Below are 24,752 nucleotides of genomic sequence, written 5' to 3'. Positions count from 1 at the left end.
ACATATAACTTCGTCAGCTTTTTTTTTTTTTTTGTTTGTAAAAATTCATTTATTAACTTTTTTTTTTAAAGTCGACGATATTCATTAACTAACTATACGTTATGTTAATTAATTAAATAAAGATTTGGGGTTTCCAAGTAATATGTTTCTGAAGCTGAGCCGACATATAGATTAGGCCACCAACGCAAGTGCTGTCCTGGATCACGACCATCTCTTTTTCCAACGCGATCAAACTCCCCACAAAACCAAAATGTTTACCATCTGGATTCTACGCCTCATCTCTCTCTATCTTTCTCTACATACATATTATATTTCAATTTTAGACATTAAAGGAGACAAACTTTTATCCTTGATTGTCGATCTTGTCCATTTTTTTATCCTTTCCATACTATGTTTTGTCTATTGTACTGTTTCATTTGCTCAGTTAAAAAGCTGTTATCGGCAGGTATTGGTATCAAAACTCAAACTAATCAAACCAACAACAAGAGTTACAAGACATATGAACTATATATACAACATTTAACCTAAAGATGATTCGTATAAATTTAATTTGATTAGTGATCTTAATCAGTAGATTTAAAAGACGCATGCTTATATCTATTTTAATCAATTTTTTATACATATATAGGTTAATTTCATATGATGATTAGATCTATTCTTTTTTTTTGGACAACTGATTAAATCTAGTAATCATTCTAATATATAAGATGGTTTCTCCCCCCTTTTTTTGGACTACCCAGAGGTTTTTGGCCTTTGGCTACCCCTTTAAGCTATGGAGTCATGGAGCAAAACATGTATTATTTAACAACAGCGAAATCTATACCCCGAACTTTAAGGCACACTCCCTTCAGAATATATTGTGGTACACCATATTTACACACGTCCGGTTTTTAGCCCCGATCTTATATAGTTTGTGACAAAAGTAATACTCCCTTGCTTATATGGTTATTTTGTTTCATAAAGATTTAATAATTGACTTTATTTTAATAAATACGCACTTCGAGTCCCAAGATAGTAAGTTTTCTTTTCCCTTCTTCAAACGTTCTCCTTGTTTCTTTTCTACCTACTATCTTCTCCGTACCCTTTTCTATCAATTATCATATGCTATTTTCCACCGCTTTGTCACATCACAACACTCATCTATATAATACACATGCCTGTATATACTCACTCATACACACACCCACATATATATGCATATCTAGCTTTCACTGGTTTCTTAACATAAACCCCATCATCTAGAGATATCTCGCCTTCTCCCTCTCTCTGTCTTTAATGTCTGATCCAGCTTGCATTTTCAACAATGGATACGTCGACTACTATGACTATAGCTTTAACTATTCCACTTCTCTCTCACGCATCGACAACTCTCATGGCAACTTCTACTACCCTCACCATACCACAAACCCAAACATCAACACAAATCATCATAACCCTACTTCACCTGACTCTCCTCCACTTAGAGAAGCTCTCCCTCTCCTTAGCTTAAGCCCCATCCATAAGCATCAAGAACCTATTGTTGATCACCATCGTGAGTACTATTTCATGGAGACGACAGAAACATCTTCTAATTCAAACTTTCTTGATCATGATCTCGATCAACGCCAAGAAACCCATCATCATGATGTAACCGTGGATCTTCATTTAGGGTTACCAAACCTCGGTGATGGTGGAAGCAGCAGCAGCGATGTGGTCCTTGATTACACCGACGACCACGAGCATCATCAAGATCAAGGAGTAGAATTTACTCTTGCTTCTGATCATGATGATGGTCATGGTGGCTTACAAAGGGGTAATCATCTTCATCACTTTTGGATCCCTACTCCTTCTCAGATTCTGATGGGTCCTACACAGTTCACTTGTCCTCTATGCTTCAAGACCTTCAACAGATACAACAACATGCAAGTAAGGATATATTAATTCATCCAATAAACCTAACTTTATTTAGTTGCTACTTGCCCTAGAATGATTTTCAACTTTTGACTTTTTTTCTTGTTCTTGAAAATTAATGGATCTTAATTCATACACTTTTCTTATTTTTTCTTCTAAATAATAATTCTCGTTGTGTTCTTTTTTTTTTTATATTAAATCTTCATCATGAGAAAATCCTTATATAGTACACACTACGACTTTTTCAAAATAATTATTACTATAGAACTTGAGAATAACTTTTTATTTGATGGTACAAGTCATCAGATGTACGATGGATTGATGGCTATGAAAAGATCAACTAAAATCAATCAATAGGTTTAAAATCTTCTTTAACCAACAGTCTTTTTTCATACTGACTCTTTCAAACCCTAAACTATATATTGCCTCTCTTGATTTTCGCGCAGTTCTACTACACAACACTCATTACCCTAAAAAGTAAAAGAAAAAGAGGATCATAAATGTCTTGCAGATTGTTCTATACCTCTTTAAATCTTCACACTAGCTTATATCATCGATATGATATTTTATTCCTATTGACCCTAATCACATGTACAGTTTTAGATCTTTCCTTTCTTTTAACGCCTGGAACATTTTCATTATTTTTTATTATAAAGATCATTAGTTTTGAAAAAAAGAAGAATTTAATTACCGTCTAAGAACAGCCTGTTTCAAGATTAGTTTGGATGCTAACCTGAAATGTCCTTTTGATCATAAAATCAAATATAAATGATTAAACGCAAACAAACATATGTTCTAATATTATATATGATGAGATGTTTATTAGATGCACATGTGGGGACATGGCTCACAATACAGAAAAGGACCGGAGTCGCTGAGAGGGACACAACCAACGGCGATGCTGAAGCTGCCTTGCTACTGCTGTGCACCGGGGTGCAAAAACAACATAGACCACCCAAGGGCAAGGCCGCTCAAGGACTTCCGTACGCTTCAGACACATTACAAGAGGAAGCACGGCGTGAGGCCCTTTGCTTGTCGTAGATGTGGGAAGTCTTTTGCGGTCAAAGGAGATTGGAGGACGCACGAGAAGAACTGTGGGAAGCTATGGTATTGCTCATGTGGGTCGGATTTCAAGCACAAGAGGTCTCTTAAAGACCATGTAAAGGCCTTTGGGAATGGTCATGTACCTTGTTGTGGAATTGATCATGAGGATGAAGAGGCTGCTTCTGATGTCGAGCAGCAAGAATGATATCGTGTTGTGTTGTCTCGTGCATTAACTAATTGCATGCTATTTGCTTTTGTATCTTCTTCGCTTTTTTTTTTTTTTTTGGGATTAGCTAGTAAGTATTAATTATTAAGCTTTACTGTATTTTGAGGTCATTGTTAAAGTTTTTAGGACGTATCTTATTTAATTAATCTAAGTTTTTTCGTATAAATCCTCTTTATCAATACTTTAAAAAGTGATTCAAATATATATATAACAGGTGAATTAAGATAATGGACATAATGTCACTAAATTAAATTTTCGATCCTATTTATAATTTCACCTAAAATTTGAGGAAGGTTTTGTAATTTTTTGCAAATAAAAAATTGTAAGATGGTGCACCGGGTTAAACCGACCCGAGAAAAATCCGGGTCAAGACAGACCATTAGGAGGGGGAGGATTGGGGGAACATGGAGGTAGAAGGAAGATGGTAATTGGTAGGTAGAAAATGAGAAGCAAAGGTCAGGTCAGGGATAAAATAATCTTAATATGTTTGCTTCACTAGGCTAAGAATTTTGAACAGAGCAGCAAAGGCTATGGACTAGGGTTTCAAAATTCGAATTATTAAAGCTATTTATTTATCTCTTCCTTCGGTTTTAGATATTCTTCTCCTCCTCCGTCTCCCCCCCCCCCCCCCCCCGTCTGCTATATAACTAACACACCCACCGTTTTCTCAAAGTCCACTTTAGAAATTTTACCTTTTGGTTGTGGATAAAACACCGATGGATTCTCAGATGCTCGTTGCGCTTGGTCTATCCCTCGTTGGTGGATTAAGTACTTCTTTAGGTTTGTGTGTTCGTCAAATTCTTTTCTTCTTCCCACTTCCCTGGAATTGCGATTTTTTTTTCTTCTGTTTGAATTGCTGATTGTTTCAGATTAGTGTTTTTTTTGGTCTTATAGAAGAATCAGGATTACGTGTAGTGGTTTGCCTTTGTTTTTTTAGTGTAGGATCAAATTTTGTTCTGGGATGTTGTTTTATAATATGTGCAGTGATGCTGCTACCAAATGCGATACTAATCTTGTTTTCGAATACATTGCTAGTTCATTGATTTGAGGATGTTTTGGCGTCGTAACTGAACATTAGGAATTGTGTGGATCCTTTTCAATGTGAAAATTTCAAGTTTCTTTGATTTAATCAAGTTTTATGTATGTTACTTTGGTAGGTGCTCTTTTCGTAGTTCTTAGTGAGACTCCCAATATGAAGATGCTTGGACTTCTACAGGTGAAGACGCTACACTACATCTAATTTGCATTCTTTCAGTCCCAATATGTATTCCCTATCCTCCCAAATATCATACGGGAGGCATTCAGTTTCTGGTAAAGCAGGGTTCTCGTTATTTTAGTGAGCCATTGGTGGAGTTTCATTAACTGCTACATGCTCAAATTTAATATTGCATCACTGCTGTATTCTCTTGTTGTCAAGTTTTATAGGGTGCTAGTGACTAGAGTTGTGTTCCTGTACCAACATTCTTTTGTACAATGCTTTTCACTTGAGTCCATATTGAATGTTGCTTATCTGATGATTTCAAGTCCTTTCTACAGGGTTTTGCTGCAGGTCTGATGTTGAGCATATCGTTCCTGGATTTGGCTCATAATGCTATTAACTCTATTGGCTTCTTAAAAGCCAATCTCTGGGTTAGTACTTCTCTCCATCTGGCTACTTCAGTGGTTTTTTCTTTATTCTAATAATGTCCTTTTTGTTTTTTGTTTTCACACTGAAAGTAATATAGTTTTCTAGTGATGCAGTTTTTTGGTGGTGTGATATTCTTTGCGTGTATTGCCAAATTCATACCTGAACCAACTGTTGGCCCTTCTACTGACTCGAAACGAAGAAAGGCAAGACTGTTTTTTAAAAATTTATTTATACGAATTGTTCTTCAAAGGCTTTCTGGTTCTATAGTTTCATGAAATTTTGGCTTATTTGTTGATAACAGAAAAATGGAGACGACGGAGGTAAGGACATGATGAAGAAGAAGCGCAAGCAAGTCATGTTTAGTGGAATTATTACGGCTATTGGTATACTAACTTTCGCTACCATCTCTTTAATTTGTTAAAGCATTTGTTGTCCTAGTTTGTCTAGTTTAATATATGCAATCTGTTGGCTAGATATTTCTACAGTGACTCCTCAAAATCATTGCATCAAATTAATTGAACTTTATTCTATGCACAAAACATCTAGAGTGGACGTGCAACAGTGAACTCGTCTTATGTTTAGCAAGCTAGTAAATATATGAATGTGACATACCTAGTGATATGAGTGATTGTTCAATCATGAAGTATCACATTTGTTGGACTTCTATAAATGCTCATGTTTTAGATGTTTTTACTTTAACCGTTCATCTATTTCTCATATTTTTCGCTTTGAACTATAGGCATAAGCTTGCACAATTTCCCAGAAGGGATGGCTGTATTTCTCGGATCAATTAAGGTGAGGGTTGAGGAACAAGATGAACAGAAAATTTCAGGGAGCATGCATTACTAGTTATATCTATACTCTCTGACTACTTGCATCATCAACGTATTGATATCTATCTTTGCTTGTTGTATTCTCTACTTCACAGGGCATGCGAGTTGGTGTTAATCTGGCTTTGGCAATCGCTCTACACAACATTCCTGAGGTACACATTCTGTAACCATTGTAAATTTTTGAAGGCTTATTACTGACTTACCAATTTCTTCTTATTAGAAGAAACCTAGAAAGAAAAAGTCTCACTTTTCTTGCTGTGTTTCCTGTTTGACAGTCTGTTTTGCTCTAAACTAATCTTAAAGACGGTAAACAACTAAATTATTCATTTCTCTGATTTAACATGCTTCTTTTGCTGCTATGGTGTGATGTTTTCAGGGTGTTGCAGTTGCACTTCCTATTTACTTTGCAACAGAGAGGTAACATCATGGCTTGTTATTAGGATAGGATGTATGCAGTTCACTACATACCCCTGTGGTTTTATTCATCCCAAATTGATGTTATGTTGTACCCCTGTGGTTTTATTCATCCCAAATTGATGTTATGCATGTAACAGCAAATGGCAGGCATTCAAGTTGGCAACACTCTCTGGTTTAGCTGAGCCTCTAGGTGTAATTATCGTGGGTGAGTTGCATCGGTCTCTTTGCTCATGTTGCTTCTCTGTTTGAGAGAGTATCATATATTCTGGTTTGATATATCTTCCTTATGATGCAGCCTATCTTTTCCCTAGAAGCTTAAGTCCAGAAATCCTTGAAGGTTTGTTGGGAGCAGGTAAGTTGAAATCCTGCAGCAAATCGATACTTTACATTATAATCATTGGACGTATAAAGCTTATCAATGCAAAACTGTTGTTTGTATGATGCAGTTGGTGGAATCATGGCTTTCCTAACGTTGCACGAAATGCTTCCTTTGGCATTTGATTATGCGGGACAAAAACAAGCTGTGAAGGCTGTGTTTTTTGGCATGGCATGTATGTCGGCGAGGTTAGTATTTCCAGAAACTTAACACCTGATATTCATAAGTTTACTTGCTGTAAAACATAATTGAGATCTTGAAATAGAGCTTGCATCTTATAGGATTAGGGTTAATGATGAGAAAATTGTGCTAGTGAATTGTGTGTGATGTATCTAATATGTAGTATAGTTTATGATGATGATGTGTTTATATATCTGTAGTCTTTACTTTCTGGAGCTGAGCTTGCCTGAGACAATGAGCTTGTAAGGTTAAAGATGTCATATGCAATAATTGCCTCCCCAAAAGAGATAAAACAGTCTCTGGAGTGAAGTAGTGTCGTTTGTATCTGTAAAGACTGAAATCTGTAAACAATTGAGTATTCATTTTTAAGTCAAAGGAATAATAATCTTTTATAACATCTACTTTTTACAGTGTTCACATAATTCAACCTTTCTAGCTCTTTCAATTTATGCGAATGTCACGCTTAAGTCTCTAATATGTTTAAGTAATAATCTTGGTATTACCACACAGAAATTAGTCATTGTATAATTTTTTTTTTCTCATTACGATCTAATCTTCTTTTCTTCTAAAATCCATGCTATCATCCGTGGACCAAAAATGCTTCTGCAAAACATAAGAAATATAGAGGTTCTTTTTAATCCGAGACCAATTCAAAGTATTCAAGAAATTTATAGCTTTAGTTTATTTTTGCCAATGTGGTCATTCCTAAATTTAGCAACAAAAATTAGAAAATTTCTTCGAGTTCTCTTGTCTTGCTAATTAATGGCAGACCTTGAAGATCTCTTACCTTCTCCTTCCATAGTTTATTATAATATAAATACCTTCACCACCTTCACCTTCAAGGCATCACATCAAAAAAAAAACACAAAAAAAAAAAAAAAAAAAAACATAAACAAGAATAAAAAAGGAACAAAACCAAAAAAAAAAAAAACAAGAAATCATGGAGATGAAGAACGTCAACAACATGTTTGTGGCCCTATTTATCTCGGCCGTGTTAGTGAGCTCAGTCACCGCGGCTACAATGGAGTCTCCAGCACCATCACCAGGTGGTTCCTCCGGTGCCGACGTAGCTTTCCCAGTTGTTGGCTCCATCGTTGCTGCATCACTCTCCGCCTTCTTGGCTCTTCTCTTGCAGTAAAAAGGAAGACAAGAGTCCTTGATCGATGAGAAGGAGATATATAACAAAATTCATTTTTTGTTCTGATTTTGTTCCTTGAATCTATGACAAATAACCCATTTTGATGTATAATCTCATTGTGTAACTTATTACACGAATATTTATGAGTATATGATGATTAATAACACTATTTCTATCAAATTTTATGAATCTGATCAAAAACTTCATTGCTTTTTGGATTAATGTCTTTAATACACGAAGTGGTGGTTACATGAAAGTTGCATGTGGTTAGTTTTGATTGGTTTCATCATCGTTTTGCTTTCTCTTTACATTCATGAGACTCTTTGTAAGCCAGATCGCGGTTTCTCTTGATGAAACTGTTTCATCTCCAAAAGGTTTCAAGACTCCTTCAAGCTCATCAAACTTCTCTTGCCTAAGTAAACCTGCACAAAGCTCCAACAAAGATTCCAATGCTTCTGCCCTCTCCTCGCTTTTCGGACTTTTCCTCTGAAACTCGCGTAGCAGCGTTAATGTGCTAATCAATGACATCTCTTGGCTCTTTGCTGGTCTCTCCTTTTCATTTGAAGAAGAACTTGTATCCTTGTTTCTCTTCTCTCTTTCCTCTGCTTCTTGATTATGTTTAATGGGTGTTTTTAATGATTTGGTCTTGGGAGGGAGACCTGTTCTGTTTTCGTAGGTGTTGTGTTCTGATTTGGATACAACTGGTTTGAAAACTGGAGACAGATTTTGGCATTGTGCAAGATATGGCTGTAAGTGAGGATGTCTTAACAATTCAGCAGCCTATATATACAGACATTTTTCATTTAAGAAAGTTAGAAGGAACCATGGAAGTAAAGTTTCAAAGAGAAGAATAAAACTAATGGAACTCAGTAACTCACAGTTGGTCTATGTTCAGGGCTCTTGCGCAACATACTTTTGATCAATCGTTTTCTGAAAACCATATTAGAAATTCATAACATCAACACTCAAAAGCTTGTTTTCAGTAGTAAACTATATTGTATTTGTGTACTTACAATGAAGAGGAATACATGACCGGGAGAGGAGAAAGCGAAGATCGGTTAATCTTGTTGATGAGTCCTGCCATGTCCTGTTAGCAAAAGAGAGATCACATTTTTTAGAAACTTGAAAGGAACTGCAGATTTAACACGTCAAAAACGGGGGAAAGATTCTTACAGGAGCCTTGAAAGCCGGTTGATGTGCAGCTACTTCAAACATACAACAACCTGTAAAGCCAAAATCTTTATGAGAAACCAAGAACAAGAAATTTTAAAGAAACTACAAGTTAGGATTGTGTATTAAACCTAAAGACCAAATATCAGATTTGTAGCCATAAGGTATATCTGCAAGAAGTTCAGGGCACATGTAGTTTGGTGTTCCCACCATCTACAAAAACAAGAAAATGGTTCAGCAATACTTCGGCCAAAAAACTATAAATCCCAATGGAATATGAGCATTATTACCGAGGAAGCAAGATCGTCTTTGCCAAGAAGTTTTGCTAAGCCAAAGTCACCTAATCGAACCTCATTGTCTTTAGTGAGGAATATGTTGGAGCACTGGAAAATTTTGAATTGTTGTGTTAATGGATGCTCTGTACAAAAGAAGCATAGAGAGTAATAGAAGTTGAGTTACCTTAAGGTCTCGGTGAAGAACTCGATTGTTATGGAGGTAATCTATAGCCAATAATAGCTGCACCATCCATCTACAGAGTTTCTACAGAGAAGAACAAAGATCATTCTTAGTTAGTTTCAATGCCAACTCATCATTTGTTTTAGACCAAATAGATTCTTTAATGAGTTTGCTAACTTCTTCGGATGCAAATACTCCTCTTGACTTCTTTATCATTTGAGTCCTGCATTTACCAAAGTCAGCTAAATAAACCATCACCAAAGAATAAACCATCATTTGACATTATGTAAATAATTTGCCTTACATGTCTCCACCCTCGCAATAACTAGTTACAATGCATACACAATCCTGCATAAACCAATCCAAAAATCCCTAAACAGTTCAGAATTTTATACGAAATTTGCGCTTAGATTACAAGCTTTGAACAAGAAGAAAATATCACCTTTTCAACCCATGAATCTTTGTACTCCACAATATAAGGACTCTTAAGCTTTGATATCAAACTCATCTGCATCATAACAAAAAAAAAAAAAAAAAATTGATATTCAAGAATCATCGTTGGATATAATCAAGATCACAAATAAAAAAAGCTTGGTAATATATTAACCTCTTGGATCGCAGCAAGCTTGCATCTCTCTGTTTGTCTAGCCAAACGAATCTTCTTCACCACATACCTACAAAAAAACCATAGATATTTTTTTTAATCTCAAACAAGATCCGAACAGCATATTTACATACAAACTACAAAACTGAGTTCTTTTAAAACTCACTTTCGTCTCTCGGACTTGTGAATGACAAGAAAAGCAGAACCGAAAGCGCCTCTTCCGATCTGTTCAACGACTTCATAATCATCCATCTTGGAAACTGTCTCACTTATCTTGTTTGCCATAAGAGATCTTCCTTCTGTCGGTTTAAAAGGATCAAACTTTCACAAGTTGTAACTGTTCAATGGAGCCTCTAAGTTTCAGGGTATTCATATAAAACACATGAGCATTAATGAGAGAATCAAGAATTAAAGAATCAGGCAAGAAGAACAAAAACAAAAGAAAACTGGGACCCTTAAACCAAATCTTGATTTTGAAATATCGTGAAGAAGAAAGTTTCGTAATTTCTTCTTTTGAACAAGATGAGGAGGGAAGATTTGAAGATGAAGCAAAGAAAAGGACCAGAGAGAAAATGTGAAGATAAATTATTTTATTTTATTTTTATTTTTTTTGGTCAGCAGAGAGGGAAAGTTATTTAAATGAAAGGAAAATAAAATAGAGGAAGACGAAATGTTCAATTGACAGGTACCAAAGCAAATTTTGCTTGAGGTTTCAGACTGTTGTTGTTGACATGTTTGTTGTTATCATTACATTTAGTCCCTTCTTTTTATTGTTGTTGACAAGTCTCTTTCTCACTTTTACACTTTTTAACAAAAAAAACATTCTCTGAGTTGATGTTTTTGTTTTATTATCTTATCACTTGGGTCGTTAAGGGAATAAGAATTTATCAAATTTAATTCTCTTGAGTGTAGTTTATTTGACCCCAATGTGAATTTCGTGACTTTTGTTAGATAATCGTTTTACCAACCAAAGAATATCTATACAGTCTCAAGATCTTCTCTTATTAGTGTTTTGGTTGGACCATATCCTTTACTCTGATGGTTGGACCATATCGTAACTCTTTTGGTTAGAAGTTAGAACAACCAAATAATAAAATATTGTATAGATATGGTCATCAGAATCCAGTCAAATCAACCTGCTTATTGCGAGTAATGAAAGTTATACATTTGTTTAACAAATAGGCTTTTAGTTTTAGGCTTTTCTATGTGACATAAATAACTCCCCTGGTCACACCGTTTCTGCTATTAGTCGGCTATAGGACGTGTGTGCGTGCGATTAATGGCCCAAATTTTTATTTAATTTTCCACAAGCGTTACTTTAAGGCAAAGCCCAACACGGTTCCAATTTTTTAAAAGTCAAATCTAGTAAATACCTCTTTCGGGTTTTTTATTATTGGTAGAGAAATTTCTTTAAATACCACTAAAAAGTTTTTTTTTCTCAAAAATATCATATTTTAATTTTTTTTCTAAAAATATCATATTTTAGTTTTTTTTCCAAAAATAACATATTTTAGTTTTTTTTCAAAAATACCACAAAAGTTTTTTTTTCCAAAATTACCATAAACACAAAAAAAATTAATTTTTAAGGATGTCGAATTTCTTTTTTAGGTTTGGGTTGACACATTCAATTTTAGGATATAGTTTTTAGGGGTAGGGTTTAGTATTTAGAATTTAGGAATTAGTTTTTAGTATTAGAACTTTAGTTCAATTATGTGTTATTTTTGGAAAAAGTACATTTTAATGGTATTTTTGAGAAAAAACCTAAATTATGGTATTTTTGGAATAAAAACCTATTTTAGTGGTATTTATGACAATTGCCCTTATTTGTATTTTTATTTCTTTTTATTTGTTGAAAGAATTAGTTGTACTTTTGAAATTTTCAAACGAATTTAAATTATGAGCTCAAAATTTCTAAATGTAATAAAACTATTTTTCAGTTTTTTTTTTTGTTAAATCATATAGGAGTAGAAGAAAAATATCATATTCAAAACATACATATCCTCACACACAATTTCGACCACAAATATATCAGCTAATTAAAACCACATTTTTTGCTAAACCTAAACAGACTGACTATTGACTTGCTAGTGCGATTTTGAGATTACTGAGTTACTCAGTTGAGGGGCTAGTTTGTGTAAAGCAATACGATCAATGTATTTATCATCTTCCACAAAATGTTATAATATCTCAAACCAAAAGTTACGATGAAACAACATAGAATATATAAATAATACTGGTTATATAATTTACTCGTTAATATATAATATAAGTTAAAATTTATGTTTCTTAGATCTACATGCGTAACTATATTTAGTCGATATCAAAATTTGCAATTATCACAACATGAAAAGAAACAATGCAATACAACAAAAGGTCACGTTAAACAAACCGTTATTGCATAACTTAACTCACATTAATTACGAAAGAGCAAAAACAACATTCGTGATTGAAATATATATAGAAGAAACATCGGGTTAATTTAGAGACATCAAAGACATCACATCACTAATGCACTATGTCTTTAACGCTTCATATCAACCACCACCATGGTCTGGCGGGCGGAGGTGGATACACTTTTCCGTATCTTGAGGGTGGTGGTGGTGGAGATTTCCTGTAATAGTAGGCTTGGTAAGCTTGAGGAGGAGGAAGATCAATCGGAGAAGGGTAGATCGGAGTAGGAGGAAGAGGAAGATCCACAGATGGAAAATAAACCGAAGTAGGAGGAGGAGGAAGATCAGCTGGAGGAGGATAGATCGGAGATGGAGGAGGAGGAAGATCCGCTGGAGGAGAATAAACTGGAGTAGGAGGAGGGGGAAGATCAGCCGGAGGAGAATAGACTGGCGTAGGAGGAGGAGGAAGATCAGCCGGAGGAGAATAGACCGGAGATGGAAGAGGGGAATGTTCCGGTTGGTAGTTAGTGTATGTTTGTAGGAGCTTACGGTTGTTATTGGCTTCACCAAGTGTGATTAGAGTGGCCAAGAGAAAAACTATGGTGAAGGGAAGACCTTGGGACACCATCTTTAATGGTTTTGTTCTTTGTACTCAATGACAATGTTAAGTTCCTAGACATAACTATATATGTTTATATATGTAATTATTCCATTGGAAGCTCTTTTGATTAGAGAGTTAATTAGAGGATTCCCACTAACTTTTAACGTTTTATTCTAATGTAGTTCTTAAGTATATGTTGAGCGGCCTTTTGCTGTTTTTATTTGCATTTTAAATGCCTCTTCTTTGCCAAGCTAGTTGACGTCTCCCCTTTAGATGATAGTGAGCTTTCTTAAGAAGTGGTATTAAAATATCAAGAGAAAGGTTTATTCTTTTGGGTTTTATACAAGTTTAATTTTATATTATCACTACAACAAACATGGGTATTAATAGCAGACGATTAATACTATGATATGGTTATTATAGCGTTTTCATGAATGCTATTAAAACAAACAATATAATAGAGGGGCTATATATCATTTTATAGCATATATTAATTGATATATTATAATGTTTAATAACACATATATTGTGTTATATTTAAATATATAATAATATTGTTTGCCTGCTATATGTACGATAATCGTAGCTATCTATTCTTGCTATGATTTAATTTTTAGTAGCTCTATGTTAATGCCAGTTGATTATTTATCTTAGCATCGGTGTTGAGCTATTTGTATATGAGTTGTAGCTTTTATTATGTGCTACTAAGTAAGTGTACAATGACTTCATCTGCCTGCTATAACTATCAATTAGGTTTGTCTTCTTGTTAATATTAATTGTTCTCTATACAGAATATTCAAATGAAATTACAATTTGAAAGTATAGAAACATGTGATAAAGCTGAAATTGTATTCCAGAATAGAAAATATCAAACATTGTTATGATACACAAAGAGCATACTATCCAATTCCAGAAATCACAAACAAAGAACACAAGTCTCATTTGTCACAACAACGAAAGTAGAAAATCATACGGTTCTTACTCGACATCAAATGATGACAACATTTTCTTCAGGCCATGCTATAGTGGTACCAATAGCATCCTCCATACACTCAATAGCAGAATTAGACCTCCAAACCTTTGCATCAGGCACCTTGACTACATCAATCCACACACGAACTGCATTATGACCCAAGGGAACAAAATGCACTAACTGATCTGGGTTGTTTGAAGACCAACGTCCTTATGCAACAACCATATTCTGACCAATAATGTCCAGCAGTTTGCACTTCTGATCCTCCTTTACAATCTGTTTCAGAGAAGTATGCTGCATCGTATAAATAATATGCAGAGTTTACCAAAGGCATCAGTGCTAACGATCATAAAATATTTTATAAGTAACAAAACATTGAAATTTACCTTCTGAGATGAACTTGAAGGAGATTGTGAAAGTGGTTTTGAACTCTTCACAGGAGCTGCTGGTGTGGGTACTTGTGACTGCGTGCGAGGAGATGTTGTACCTGGTGCCTCTGTACCTAGATCTTCGATTATAACTCTGTTGACTGGCCATGCTACAAACGACTTCAAAGAGTCATGAAGATTTGAGAGTTCTTATGTTGGCCGCTAAAGAAATGTCTCAGGTTCATTAACCGCATCCACAAAAACTTTAATGGCATTTGGTCCAAGAGGAATGCCATTCACCAAAGCTTTAGGATCACGAGTCTGCCAACGGCCTTCAGCAACAAGTTTATCATCATTTGATAGCCAATGTAGAAGTTTGCACTTGTATATGAAAGTTGTATTTAGGCTCTGTTAAACAAAATAATTCCAATATAGAAAAATATTACTAGATTTAAGAACACTAAAACCTAGAGATCAAATCCTAAGTACAATCAATCAGATTAAGAAAAAATTACCTTAGGCGGAATGTCTTGCGGTCCTAACTCCTTCTCAATAGCATCAACACAATCCTGAGACCACGCAATAGTTTCTCCTACAGCTTGACCAATACTAAACATATTAACTGCATGTCTCCAAAGGAATGCATCTTCTTGAAAAGCAGTCTCAACCAACACCTTCACTGAATTAGGGCCCAACGCTACATTGTTGACGAAGTCCATGTGATCAAAAGACAGAATACAACCCTCGACTACTTTAACTTTATAGCCAGACCAATCATACAAAATGCACTTAGGCTGCGGTTTTTGGTTTACACTCTACAAAGGTAAATAATAGTTAGAATCTGTTAACCATTCAATGAATAATCTCAGCAAATCTCATTATATATTAACACTTACTCTTGGTGCTGAATGTTCACCAACTTCTGAAAATTGACGCTGTAAAATGAGAAGGAATATAATTAGTTACCATTTTATTATACCATTAATCTAATGAGACAAACTTACAGACTTACAGGACTATTCAGTTTCACAAGAGCATCTTGTAATTCATTGACCTGCTGCTGCAACTGAATTTGGTTCTGTTGCATTTGAGTCACATACTTGCTTTTCATCTGGAAACAAGCAAGTTTGGTCATACTCATTCCTCTACCCATTGCTCTCAGGCGTCCAGGATTTTCAGGTCCCAATATCTGAGCAAGAGTGTCTTCTTTTGGGTTTGATAATGATGATGATAGAGCATCAGACAGAACGAACTCATTTGCCATTTCCTATTAAATGTCGGACTTATGTTCATAGAGGTAAATTATATTGAAAAACGTAGAAGAGAGGATCATAAAAGAATGACTTACAATCTTTGCAGCAGCATCCGTGTTCACTACTGTCCCATCCTTTTTAGTTCGTGACTTGACCCACACATTCGGTCTAGTCACTTCATATGTGCTATCTCTTCTCTGTGTAGTTATTATAACACACATTCAGATGCATTAACAAACCATTGTCAGAACTGGTGTTCAAAATATATTGATAGTCAGTGAGTGACACTTACCAAATCTTTGACCAATCTAACCATTCCTTTACGGCTACATGTGTGAGGAATCTGCTTACGTCTTCTTTCCTTGTATGAATCACTAACAGCCTATATAAAAGTATTAGCACATTAACTGTGGAAAATAAATTAAGTACAAGTTAGTACCTTAAATTTTGGACTAATCTTCTCTTTGACAAATTTCTTCCACTCTGCTGTAGGAATATTGTTTGGTCGCAGCTTCATTCTTTTTACATTGTTCAGAGCTTTCCTAATCTGATTAACCAACCGTGACTTAGAGGCCCTCCATAAACATCCCATCTGCTTCAAAACAGTCGTTTTCTCATATTCTCCATCTAGTTTAAACCGTATCTACAATAAAGTAAAAAAGAATACAGGTAAGATAAGAGTATTTAATTATAGCAAATAAATTGTGATTGTGACTGAAATTAAAATACCTGAACAGATTTCCATAGAACTGTCTTCAACTCTTCACCAATTTTCCTCCAATCATTTATCACAACAAGAACATGTTCTCTTAAAACAGGAATATTTTTCTATCCATATCAGTGAGAGTGAATGAGGTTCCAGCTGATATAGGACGACCTTCGAGGATGGAGTGATTCTCATACTCAGTGTTCCTCTCCTCTTTTCTTCTACATTTGTTGTCGTCTTCAAGAAATCAGAGCAGAACTTCATGCATTCTTCTGCAATATATGACTCAGCTATACACCCCTCTGGTCTTGCTGGGTTTCTAACGTAGTCTTTCAATACTTTCATGTACCTGTTTGTAATGAACAACAATAAGTCCAATTAGATTCAGTATGTTAGTCTTGAAGATGATACTAAAATAAAAAAGGACACTACCTCTCAAATGGATACATCCATCGGAAATGGACAGGACCAGCTAGTCGGGCTTCTCTTTCTAGATGCACACACAAGTGTATCATGCTGTCAAAGAAACTAGGTGGCTAAAATCTTTCAAACATGCATAGAGTCTCCACAATTTCTGTTTCCATTATTTGGAGTTGTTCTATATCAATCACTCTTTGGCACAATACGTTGAAGAATGCGCATAGGCGGAAAATGGCTATTCTAGGACCCTTAGGAAGTAAACCTCTAACAGCAACTGGTAGCAGTTGTTGCACCAAGACGTGGTAATTATGAGATTTAAGTCCCATCACTTTACACTCTTCCAATGATACACAAATAGATATGTTAGAGCAATAGCCATCCGGACCTTTAAAATCAAAGAACCGCTTACAGAATATTTTTTTTTCTGACTTTGACAAAGACCAAGGACCTGCGGGAAGTAGTGTCCTTTTAATCCATCCTTTGAATTGCCGCAATGTAACAATGTGGCAATCAAGCTTGCAGCCACATTTCTCTCCACATGCATCACATCTATGTTATGTCTTACCGGGAGCTCATTGTCAAGATAAAGCATAAAATAGAGTAATCAGTTGAAAGTCATATACAAGTGATGACAATGGAAACTCTATAAGTGATGACAATGGAAACTCTATAAGTATTTTACATACCTCCCAATAAGGCAATGTGAAGAATACTGATTTTTTCTTCCATCTAGATAACTCCTCTTCATCTTTTTCTACTAAGTTTTCTTCTTCATCATCAGATTCACTGTATTCATCTTCGTTATCAGATGGTATGTCACAAGCAGCTCTAGATCTCTTTTTCCCAGTCTCTTTTCTATTACCAAAATCATTCTTATAGTTTCTCAATAGTATGGAAATATTTCTACATGTGAGTATCCTTCCCTTTGTTCCATACTTTTCTTTACCATCAAACCAACTCTTCTTTCCTCGAAATCTATGTGACGGAGACAAACTTTTTCGGTGGCACATATATACAAACTTCCTACTATGACTCAACCACAAACTATATGTGTGCTTCCCAAATATAGGACAACCCATTTTACCCTTTACTTTGCAACCAACAAGATTTCCATATGCTGGGAAATCACTTATGGTCCAAAGCAGCATCGCCCTCAACGTAAAAGTTGTTTTACTAAATGCATCGTAAGTTATCTCACCTTTAGACCACAAATGATTTAAATCTTCTATAAGAGGTTCTAAGTAAACATATATACTATTACCAGGTTGGTGCGGTCCATGAATCAACAAACTAAGCATGATGTTTTCCTCCTTCATACATAAGTCAGGAGCCATGTTATAATTAACGAGCAACACATGCCAACTACTGTATCGGCTGTTCTTCATGTTGAAGGGGTTAAACCCATCAGTAGAGAATCCAAGTCGCAAGTTCCTCTGCTCAGCTGCGAAAGAAGGATACTTGTCATTCATTGACTTCCATGTTACTGAGTCTACTTGATGGCGCAATTTCCCGTCAGTGCTCTTGTTATTGAAATGCCATCTCAAATCCGCAGCCACTTTCTCCGATCTGAACATCCTTTTCAAAAGAGGGATTATTGGAAAGTACCTCAAAACCTTCTGTGGAACACCCTTTTTGACTTCCTGAGTGTGCATGTTGGTCTTCCATCTTGAAGACTTGCATTTTGGACAAGTTTCAACCTTCTTCAGCTTCTTTCTGAATAAGCAGCAGTCGTTCACACAAGCATGAATCTTTTGATATCCCATATCAAAAGATTTCAGAAACTTCTTGACGTCATAGGTTGATGTGTGCAGTACATTGTCTTCAGGTAACATTTTTGGTAAAGTTTCCAGTAAATCATCGAAGCTCTTGTCTGACCAGCCATTCTGAGTTTTAATCCGAAACAGTGTAACTGTAGCTGATAGCTTGCTATGATTCACACACATTGGATACAATGGCATTTCAGCTTCTGCAAGTTTTGCTAAAAACTCATCTTCTTGCCTATCATCACCCTCAACAGCCTCACATAAATCTGAACCCTTACAAGCTAAATCTTCATCAGACCATTTAGTAGCTTCGTATAAACCCAGAATCTCAGCATTCCATACTTTATCTTGACCTTCTACCAAACCAACAGAATCTCCATGGTGAAACCAATCAGTACGTCTCTTGTAAGCCTCATCAATTCCATGTATAACTAAATGAGACACAACCTCGTTGCATGTATGGCGCTCTAAACTGCGGCATCTGGCACACAGACAAAATATCTTTTCATTAACTGCTAATTTGGCACTAACAGCTTCAACAAAACATCGAGCACCACTCTCATATGCAGAATCAACCCTTGAGTTCATGTAAGAGAAAAGTATAAGAAAAAGAAATAAGTATCACAACACTAGTCCAAATGCATAAACAAAACACTTTTAACAATTATACTTACATGTTTAAGTGCACCCATGCCTTGTCCAACATTTTTCTTAAAAATCCTACTTTCCCTTGACACAGTTCAAACGGTATAGGATACAAGCAACAATTACCACAAGTTAAACATATTTACGACAATCAATCACAGAGACACTACAAATACAAAAGGATACAAAAGGCCAAGAAATCGATAGATGTGTCTAACCTCTATAGTGATTGTATTCTTCCCCCGATATCTGAGAACCCACACCTATTAACAAGACACACTACTGTAATTACAGCAGCCAACGAAACACACTGCTGTGTATTGCTACTATGGACTCACTTTCAACTCACCTGAAAGTCAGATCTGAGGACAGCTGATGCGAATTAAGAGAATGAGACAGATCGAATCGAGATGGCGAGCAATAGAGTCGGCGGAGATGGCGAGAGATCTAGAGGATGAAATCGACGGAGATGGAGAAGATAAAATCGACGTAGATGGCGAGAGATGGAGAAGATGAACTCGACGGAGATGACGAGCAATGGAATCTCCGGAGACGGCGAGCAAAGGAGTCCGCGAAGATGACGAACAAACGAGTCGACGGAGAACTCAAAGGTTTTGTCTTTTTTTTTTTTTTTTTGCCTTCTTTGTTTTGTCTTTTTTTCCTTATGCTATGAAATGTAATGGTTTTGTTCATAGACCGCCAAAATGTAATTTTATTTTCTAAGTGTTGGCGCTTGTTCATAAAATTAAGGCGGAATCAGGTGTTTTTAGTTCCCGCTTATTGATTTTTAAACATAGTATTAGTACAATGCTATAAGTATATTTGACAAACTCTCATTTTGCTTTTAATAGTAGTTACAAAAATTGTGTTATTGTAATCTGCTATCAATACTCATATTTGTTGTAGTGTATGTGATATATATAATAGGTTGATTTGGTTAATGCTTTCCAAACAAATTTAACGAACTATTTTACTAATCTTTGACTTTGTTTGTCGGCTCGCTTTGGTATACATATAGATAATATTAAAATAAGAAATAGAGAAAATATCTTTATAAACGAATTACAAGTTTGGAAATTAGTCAAAAGGGTTAGCTTTAAACAAAATTTGGGTACCCTTAAACTTAACTGATCGAGTACCCATAAAACCCTAACCCTCAAGAACCATTCTGAGAATCATTACCTTAGCCGTAAAATATTTAAATAACCTCTTGCGTCACCTAAATTCTTCTACCAAAAGTCCCTTCTAAATTGATCCTATTACTTCCAAGAGTGGCAGCAAAAAAAAAAATGAAAGTACTGATTAAAATAGTTATTACTAAGACCCTTTCCTTGTGCCACAAGAAAGAGATCCTTGTTTACTCATTCCACATTGAGAAAACACCACCAGGATTTGACCCCTGAACAGACTCACCGGTCCAACCACTATACCCTCCGGTTCCATCACTGGAAGGCATATCGTAATCTGTTTTAACGGTTGGAAACTCCTCATTCGATCCAACGGTCGAGCTCGACCCAATACCTATGCCGTGGTTTCCAAGAAATGCTGCAGTGTTGTAGCTCCCACTAGAGCCTCCATTGTTATTATTGTTGTCAACGATAGAGGTCGAGACAAGGCCGTGAAGCAGAGCCGGATTGCTATGAAGATACGCGTTGTAGAGCTGCTGGGAGTTTTGGCTCGATTGTTGCTGCAAGTAATTATTGGTCTGTTGGTGGAGATGAAGCTGTGTCTGGATATAGCTATGGTGATTAAAAGAGGAGGAATCATGAGCATTGTTGTTGCTGTATTGAGAGATGTCATTGTTCTGAAGAGATAGAAAAGGCTCCAATGGTTGTTGAATGCTTAGAGGGTAAGGTTGAAGCTGAAGCCTTGATGAGCTCGAGCCAGAGCCTGAGCTTGAGCCACCACCGTACTGGAAACTTGAACCAAGGGCTATCATCTCGGCCTCGCGTTTCCTTGAAGATTCAAGAGCTTGAGCTTCTTTGAGCCTCTTAGCTGCACCTCCTCCTATGGGAAGCGTGCTGCTCTCTAGGATGGCTTTGACGTCATAACGGTTGATTTCAAAGTTGGTCACTGCATTAAGTCCTCTAAACTTGATCGCAGCTATATCATAAGCTTCCGCTGCTTCTTCCTCAGTGCCTAAATATGATTAACCATATCAATCATGTAAGACAATGGTTTACATGTAGCGCGCTCCATTTTTTAAGGTTTAATTAACTCCACCGCGAGTTAAATTTATTCTGAACCTATAAATAGTACTCAAAAGTCTAAGAACTAAGTGCTTACTAAAAGTTCCCAAGTAGAGGTCTTTGTTTCCGGCGACTCGGCCGATCCTTGCTTGCCATCTTCCATGTTGGTGATGCCTATATATAAATGACAAGTAAAGAATGTGTTTTATTTGGGGGGTCAACGTCAAATAAATATTTTTAGTATATGCTTCTTATAAAAAGTATGGTAATATATATCTTATATATATTATAAACCTTGTCACTCCTCGATACATTGAGGCACCTCTTGAAAATCCGCTACTTTTCCTGTGATTTGACGTACGTATATATAAAGATGTAACAAGATTATGAATGTTTTCGATTTATATGAAAAATGCCCTACGGAAGAACGCAAAAGAAAACACCTTCTAATAGCAGCCACGAACTCTTGTCTCGTCATGTGCTTCATTTCCTCTACTTCTTTCTCGTAGTTAGTAATCTGATATATATTATATAATGAATCAAAGATTTGAATCATAGACAACTAGTTAGATGATTGCAACAAAATATGAACCAACATACAGGGAAATTAGTAGTAGTTGAGGGACCCCAGTACTTAAGTGCAGCTAGATCATATGATCTTGCTGCTTTATCTTCTTTGTCATACCCACCTATACCAAGAATTTGGTTTAATTTAGTTTCCTTAAACGAAATAAAATAATTAATAAGACCACGAGGATGATAAAGAAAAAAAATATCCAATTCGACGTACTCACCCAAGTAAACTGGAAGGTTGTTTATTTAATTCCGAAGATTTTACGCATCAAGAACAAAGAGTCAAGACAAAACATAGTTAGTCTGAGCCAAATGAAAATTTAAAAACAAAACCTTTATTAAGTGGAAGTTAATTACTTACCTTGTCTTCCTTTCCTAGACTGGCCTTCCCTTCTACAACTATTATCCCATAGATGAGCTCATATCGACCGGTCCATCGGTGTCTATATATGCACATTTCATCATTACACTTAAATATAGATCACAAAATCATTGAAGAATCGAATAAAAAAGAGTGATGAGTCACATATCTAACCTTGTGACACCACGATAGATCGAGGTTCGTTGTCCAAAAGTGTCCAATGCACGTCTCGGCGTGGCCGTCTCAACAACGGCTAGTGCTCCACCGCTAGAGTTTTCTCCGGTGGTCTCGGACGGTGAAACTTTGGCTGCAGCGTTATTACCAGCGGTGGTGGTCCCCATGGACAAAGTGAGTGACTGTAAATTGTGAGCACTCTCTTGAAGCTCATGATAGCTATTGTTGTTAGGAGTGTTGGAGTCACAAGCTGCTACAACGACGTCGTTTGATTGGACGCTAGGCATCAAGCTATTGGTATGGAAGTAGTAGTCTGAGTCGTTGTAAGCTACTAGGTGGTCGGATTGGTTTTCGTCCGGTTTGCTCACACCAAGAAAATCGGCCACTTTTGGAACCTCTCCTCCTTCACCTCCTCCACCGTGTGGATTGATCATATTCCACTCTGCAAAATTACAATTTGTTATTTAGTATAGAGTTAAACACGAAAAGAGAAGCATGTATGTATAGATAAATATATATATATATATATATAGTATTACCTTGTGTTTGAAAAGGGTTGTCCATATGGTCGCTGACCAAGCCAAGGTTGTATTCATGAGGAGGCAAAGAAGAGTTGTTTGGTGAAAGAGGAAAGCCAAGCCAGTTGTTAGAATTCATTTTCTTCTTTTCGAGTCAAATAAGTTTGGTTTGTGTTCGGGGTAAGCAATCAATCACTACCACTTTGGTATGATCAATATACCAAGCTCTAAGCCAATCAAAGAAGAAAGGAAGATTCAATAATCAAGGATTGGGGAAAGAGAATTTAATGATCAAGACTACTTTTCAAAGATTGGGGAATAGTATATATATATATATATATATAGGTAGAAGTATTCTTTCTTCAAATTTATATAACCTCTCTCTTTCTTTTCCTTTCTCTCTCTCTCTCTCTCTCAAAAGCTACTCTATGAGAAGTTTAGGGTTTTTAACAAAGAAGAAGATACTTGTGAGAGATGAACTTTGTGGAAGACCAGAGAAGTTTTATGGTTGAGAGACCCTTTTAGAATATTATTTGTTGTATAAATAATACTTTATGCACTATACATTACTATTGTTTAGAATATTATATGAACGAGTTCATTTAAAACAAAGCATTGATTTTTTTTTTCTAACACTTTACCAACGTATTCTGTCGGATTTAAATATCGGTGAATATACGACGATATCACTAGCTAGTTTGGAAAATCTACAATAAGTAAAGGTGCACGATTGACGTAATTATATGCAACGGGTCTGGCATATGACAGTTTTGTATATACATGACTATTTGAAATGTTTTATAAATGCATAAATATATTTGTATACACGCTTGTAAATACCAACACATATAGTATTGAATATACATTATATTTATCCCAAACAATCATAGTATTAACATTTGTTATACGTTTTGAACAAGAACCTCCATTCTGTAAAACTTATCTAAATTATCATAATATGAATGTCCAATTTGTTATCAGAACGTAATAAACTCTATCAAATTTCTTTACTATGCTGTACTTAGAAGTCCTCATACTATAAGACATTTGGAAAACTATATATTTACTTCCATTCATTTATTTCAAAATATACATAAATCGGTAAAATGTGAATAAATTTGATTAGACAAAATGGGCGGTCTATAGTAAGACAAAACCTAAGATTCCAACCGAAAAAATCCAACCCTTTACGTAAATTAATTTATCACTCACGACTGAAATTACTTATAATGTTTTTAGAAAAAAAAAAGAAGATTTTAAGTCTCTCTCTCGTTTGAGCTTCTCTCTCTAAACCCCACTAGGATTATGGGAACTCACGTCCTCGTTTAATGCGATTCATGACTCCACAAAGCCCAGCATTCCCACACTCTGCAACTCACCTCTACGCCTTAATTACCATTTGACCATTCTACGTAAAGTCTCTCTTTTCCAATCTACAGCTCTCTACAGCTCTCTCTCCTTTACTTAACATGTATACTTGCGTATCGATCCATATATGCATATTTAAGCATACGCCTACGTACGTATGGATGTCAATATACATGCATACATTTTACAAAATACAGCAAAAATAGCAACTAGGTTACTCTAAATTTAGAAGCTATAAATTATTGTAGATCCCTGAATTCTCTCTCTTCTGCATGTGTACGTTCATGCAATATTATAAGAGCCAACAATTCACTAAATATTAAGATCACATATATGGAAACAGATACCAAAAAAAAAATTGCTTAAATGATTAACAAGAGAAAAGTATATTCTTTTACTAATTGTTAGTTTAAAATTTTCTGATGGACAAGAAGAAGAATAAAAAAATCGTAAAATTGGTAGGGGAATTTGTTTTGGTCTCCCCAAGTA

The 24,752-nt window shown here is 35.7% G+C and overlaps 5 protein-coding genes and 1 pseudogene across 8 annotated transcripts; 2 read left to right on the top strand and 4 right to left on the bottom strand.

Annotated features, from left to right (window-relative positions):
* Positions 1-1,212: 1,212 nt before the first annotated feature.
* On the top strand, positions 1,213-3,326 carry LOC104785890 (zinc finger protein WIP4-like). The gene is made up of 2 exons (XM_087455654.1): positions 1,213-1,905; positions 2,717-3,326. Exons 1-2 carry the CDS (start codon positions 1,276-1,278, stop codon positions 3,137-3,139), a joined length of 1,053 nt encoding a protein of 350 aa, XP_087311780.1. The 5' UTR covers positions 1,213-1,275; the 3' UTR covers positions 3,140-3,326.
* Positions 3,327-3,502: 176 nt separating this feature from the next.
* On the top strand, positions 3,503-6,990 carry LOC104785874 (zinc transporter ZTP29). 3 transcript variants are annotated; one of them, XM_087455665.1, is made up of 12 exons: positions 3,503-3,940; positions 4,318-4,376; positions 4,697-4,789; positions 4,901-4,990; positions 5,089-5,170; positions 5,527-5,582; positions 5,716-5,772; positions 5,997-6,037; positions 6,175-6,242; positions 6,333-6,389; positions 6,484-6,601; positions 6,794-6,990. In XM_087455665.1, exons 1-12 carry the CDS (start codon positions 3,877-3,879, stop codon positions 6,837-6,839), a joined length of 831 nt encoding a protein of 276 aa, XP_087311791.1. In that variant the 5' UTR covers positions 3,503-3,876; the 3' UTR covers positions 6,840-6,990. The 3 variants fall into 3 exon arrangements, with proteins under 3 accessions (XP_087311791.1, XP_087311793.1, XP_087311794.1); XM_087455667.1 differs by having other exon boundaries at positions 3,513-3,940; positions 4,893-4,990; XM_087455668.1 differs by having other exon boundaries at positions 3,566-3,940; positions 4,885-4,990.
* Positions 6,991-7,911: 921 nt separating this feature from the next.
* Positions 7,912-10,675, bottom strand: LOC104785864 (serine/threonine-protein kinase Nek6). Its single transcript, XM_010511152.3, has 12 exons — positions 10,128-10,675; positions 9,965-10,031; positions 9,800-9,865; positions 9,662-9,705; positions 9,535-9,580; positions 9,361-9,441; positions 9,192-9,284; positions 9,033-9,114; positions 8,905-8,954; positions 8,745-8,818; positions 8,610-8,661; positions 7,912-8,511 (listed from the first exon to the last, which is right to left on the bottom strand). Exons 1-12 carry the CDS (start codon positions 10,244-10,246, stop codon positions 7,999-8,001), a joined length of 1,287 nt encoding a protein of 428 aa, XP_010509454.1. The 5' UTR covers positions 10,247-10,675; the 3' UTR covers positions 7,912-7,998.
* A 1,648-nt stretch (positions 10,676-12,323) lies between these two features.
* On the bottom strand, positions 12,324-13,014 carry LOC104785852 (uncharacterized). The gene has a single exon (XM_019226929.2). The coding sequence runs from the start codon at positions 12,977-12,979 to the stop codon at positions 12,491-12,493; it is 489 nt and encodes a 162-aa protein (XP_019082474.1). The 5' UTR covers positions 12,980-13,014; the 3' UTR covers positions 12,324-12,490.
* Positions 13,015-13,940: 926 nt separating this feature from the next.
* LOC147949693 (uncharacterized) lies at positions 13,941-19,141 on the bottom strand (annotated as a pseudogene).
* A 976-nt stretch (positions 19,142-20,117) lies between these two features.
* On the bottom strand, positions 20,118-23,371 carry LOC104785842 (AP2-like ethylene-responsive transcription factor PLT1). 2 transcript variants are annotated; one of them, XM_087455639.1, is made up of 8 exons: positions 22,917-23,371; positions 22,378-22,819; positions 22,200-22,285; positions 21,870-21,958; positions 21,713-21,786; positions 21,564-21,614; positions 21,367-21,443; positions 20,118-21,219 (listed from the first exon to the last, which is right to left on the bottom strand). In XM_087455639.1, the coding sequence occupies exons 1-8, from the start codon at positions 23,032-23,034 to the stop codon at positions 20,438-20,440; spliced, it is 1,719 nt and encodes a 572-aa protein (XP_087311765.1). In that variant the 5' UTR covers positions 23,035-23,371; the 3' UTR covers positions 20,118-20,437. The 2 variants fall into 2 exon arrangements, with proteins under 2 accessions (XP_087311765.1, XP_087311770.1); XM_087455644.1 differs by having other exon boundaries at positions 22,204-22,285; positions 22,917-23,365.
* Between the last annotated feature and the right edge of the window lie 1,381 nt (positions 23,372-24,752).

This window comes from Camelina sativa, chromosome 1 (assembly GCF_030686135.1).
Source record: "Camelina sativa cultivar CO46 ecotype springtype chromosome 1, ASM3068613v1".
NCBI lineage: Eukaryota > Viridiplantae > Streptophyta > Magnoliopsida > Brassicales > Brassicaceae > Camelina > Camelina sativa.
This window is presented reverse-complemented; position numbering and strand designations above follow the sequence as displayed.

What these genes read in the sequence shown, in the direction of transcription:
- LOC104785852 (XM_019226929.2), bottom strand. Translation starts at nt 12,979, where the DNA reads ATGGTGTCCCAAGGTCTTCCCTTCACCATAGTTTTTCTCTTGGCCACT.
- LOC104785890 (XM_087455654.1), top strand. Translation starts at nt 1,276, where the DNA reads ATGTCTGATCCAGCTTGCATTTTCAACAATGGATACGTCGACTACTAT. An exon ending in ACAGATACAACAACATGCAA is followed by an intron (nt 1,906 to 2,716) that starts GTAAGGATATAT and finishes GATGTTTATTAG; the next exon opens with ATGCACATGTGGGGACATGG.
- LOC104785864 (XM_010511152.3), bottom strand. Translation starts at nt 10,246, where the DNA reads ATGGCAAACAAGATAAGTGAGACAGTTTCCAAGATGGATGATTATGAA. An exon ending in AGCTTGCTGCGATCCAAGAG is followed by an intron (nt 9,866 to 9,964) that starts GTTAATATATTA and finishes GTTATGATGCAG; the next exon opens with ATGAGTTTGATATCAAAGCT. An exon ending in AAGACGATCTTGCTTCCTCG is followed by an intron (nt 9,115 to 9,191) that starts GTAATAATGCTC and finishes TTGTTTTTGTAG; the next exon opens with ATGGTGGGAACACCAAACTA.
- LOC104785842 (XM_087455639.1), bottom strand. Translation starts at nt 23,034, where the DNA reads ATGAATTCTAACAACTGGCTTGGCTTTCCTCTTTCACCAAACAACTCT. An exon ending in AGGAAAGGAAGACAAGGTAA is followed by an intron (nt 21,959 to 22,199) that starts GTAATTAACTTC and finishes TTCTTGGTATAG; the next exon opens with GTGGGTATGACAAAGAAGAT. An exon ending in CAACTACTACTAATTTCCCT is followed by an intron (nt 21,787 to 21,869) that starts GTATGTTGGTTC and finishes AATATATATCAG; the next exon opens with ATTACTAACTACGAGAAAGA.
- LOC104785874 (XM_087455665.1), top strand. Translation starts at nt 3,877, where the DNA reads ATGGATTCTCAGATGCTCGTTGCGCTTGGTCTATCCCTCGTTGGTGGA. An exon ending in TCTTAAAAGCCAATCTCTGG is followed by an intron (nt 4,790 to 4,900) that starts GTTAGTACTTCT and finishes CTAGTGATGCAG; the next exon opens with TTTTTTGGTGGTGTGATATT. An exon ending in TCTAGGTGTAATTATCGTGG is followed by an intron (nt 6,243 to 6,332) that starts GTGAGTTGCATC and finishes CTTATGATGCAG; the next exon opens with CCTATCTTTTCCCTAGAAGC.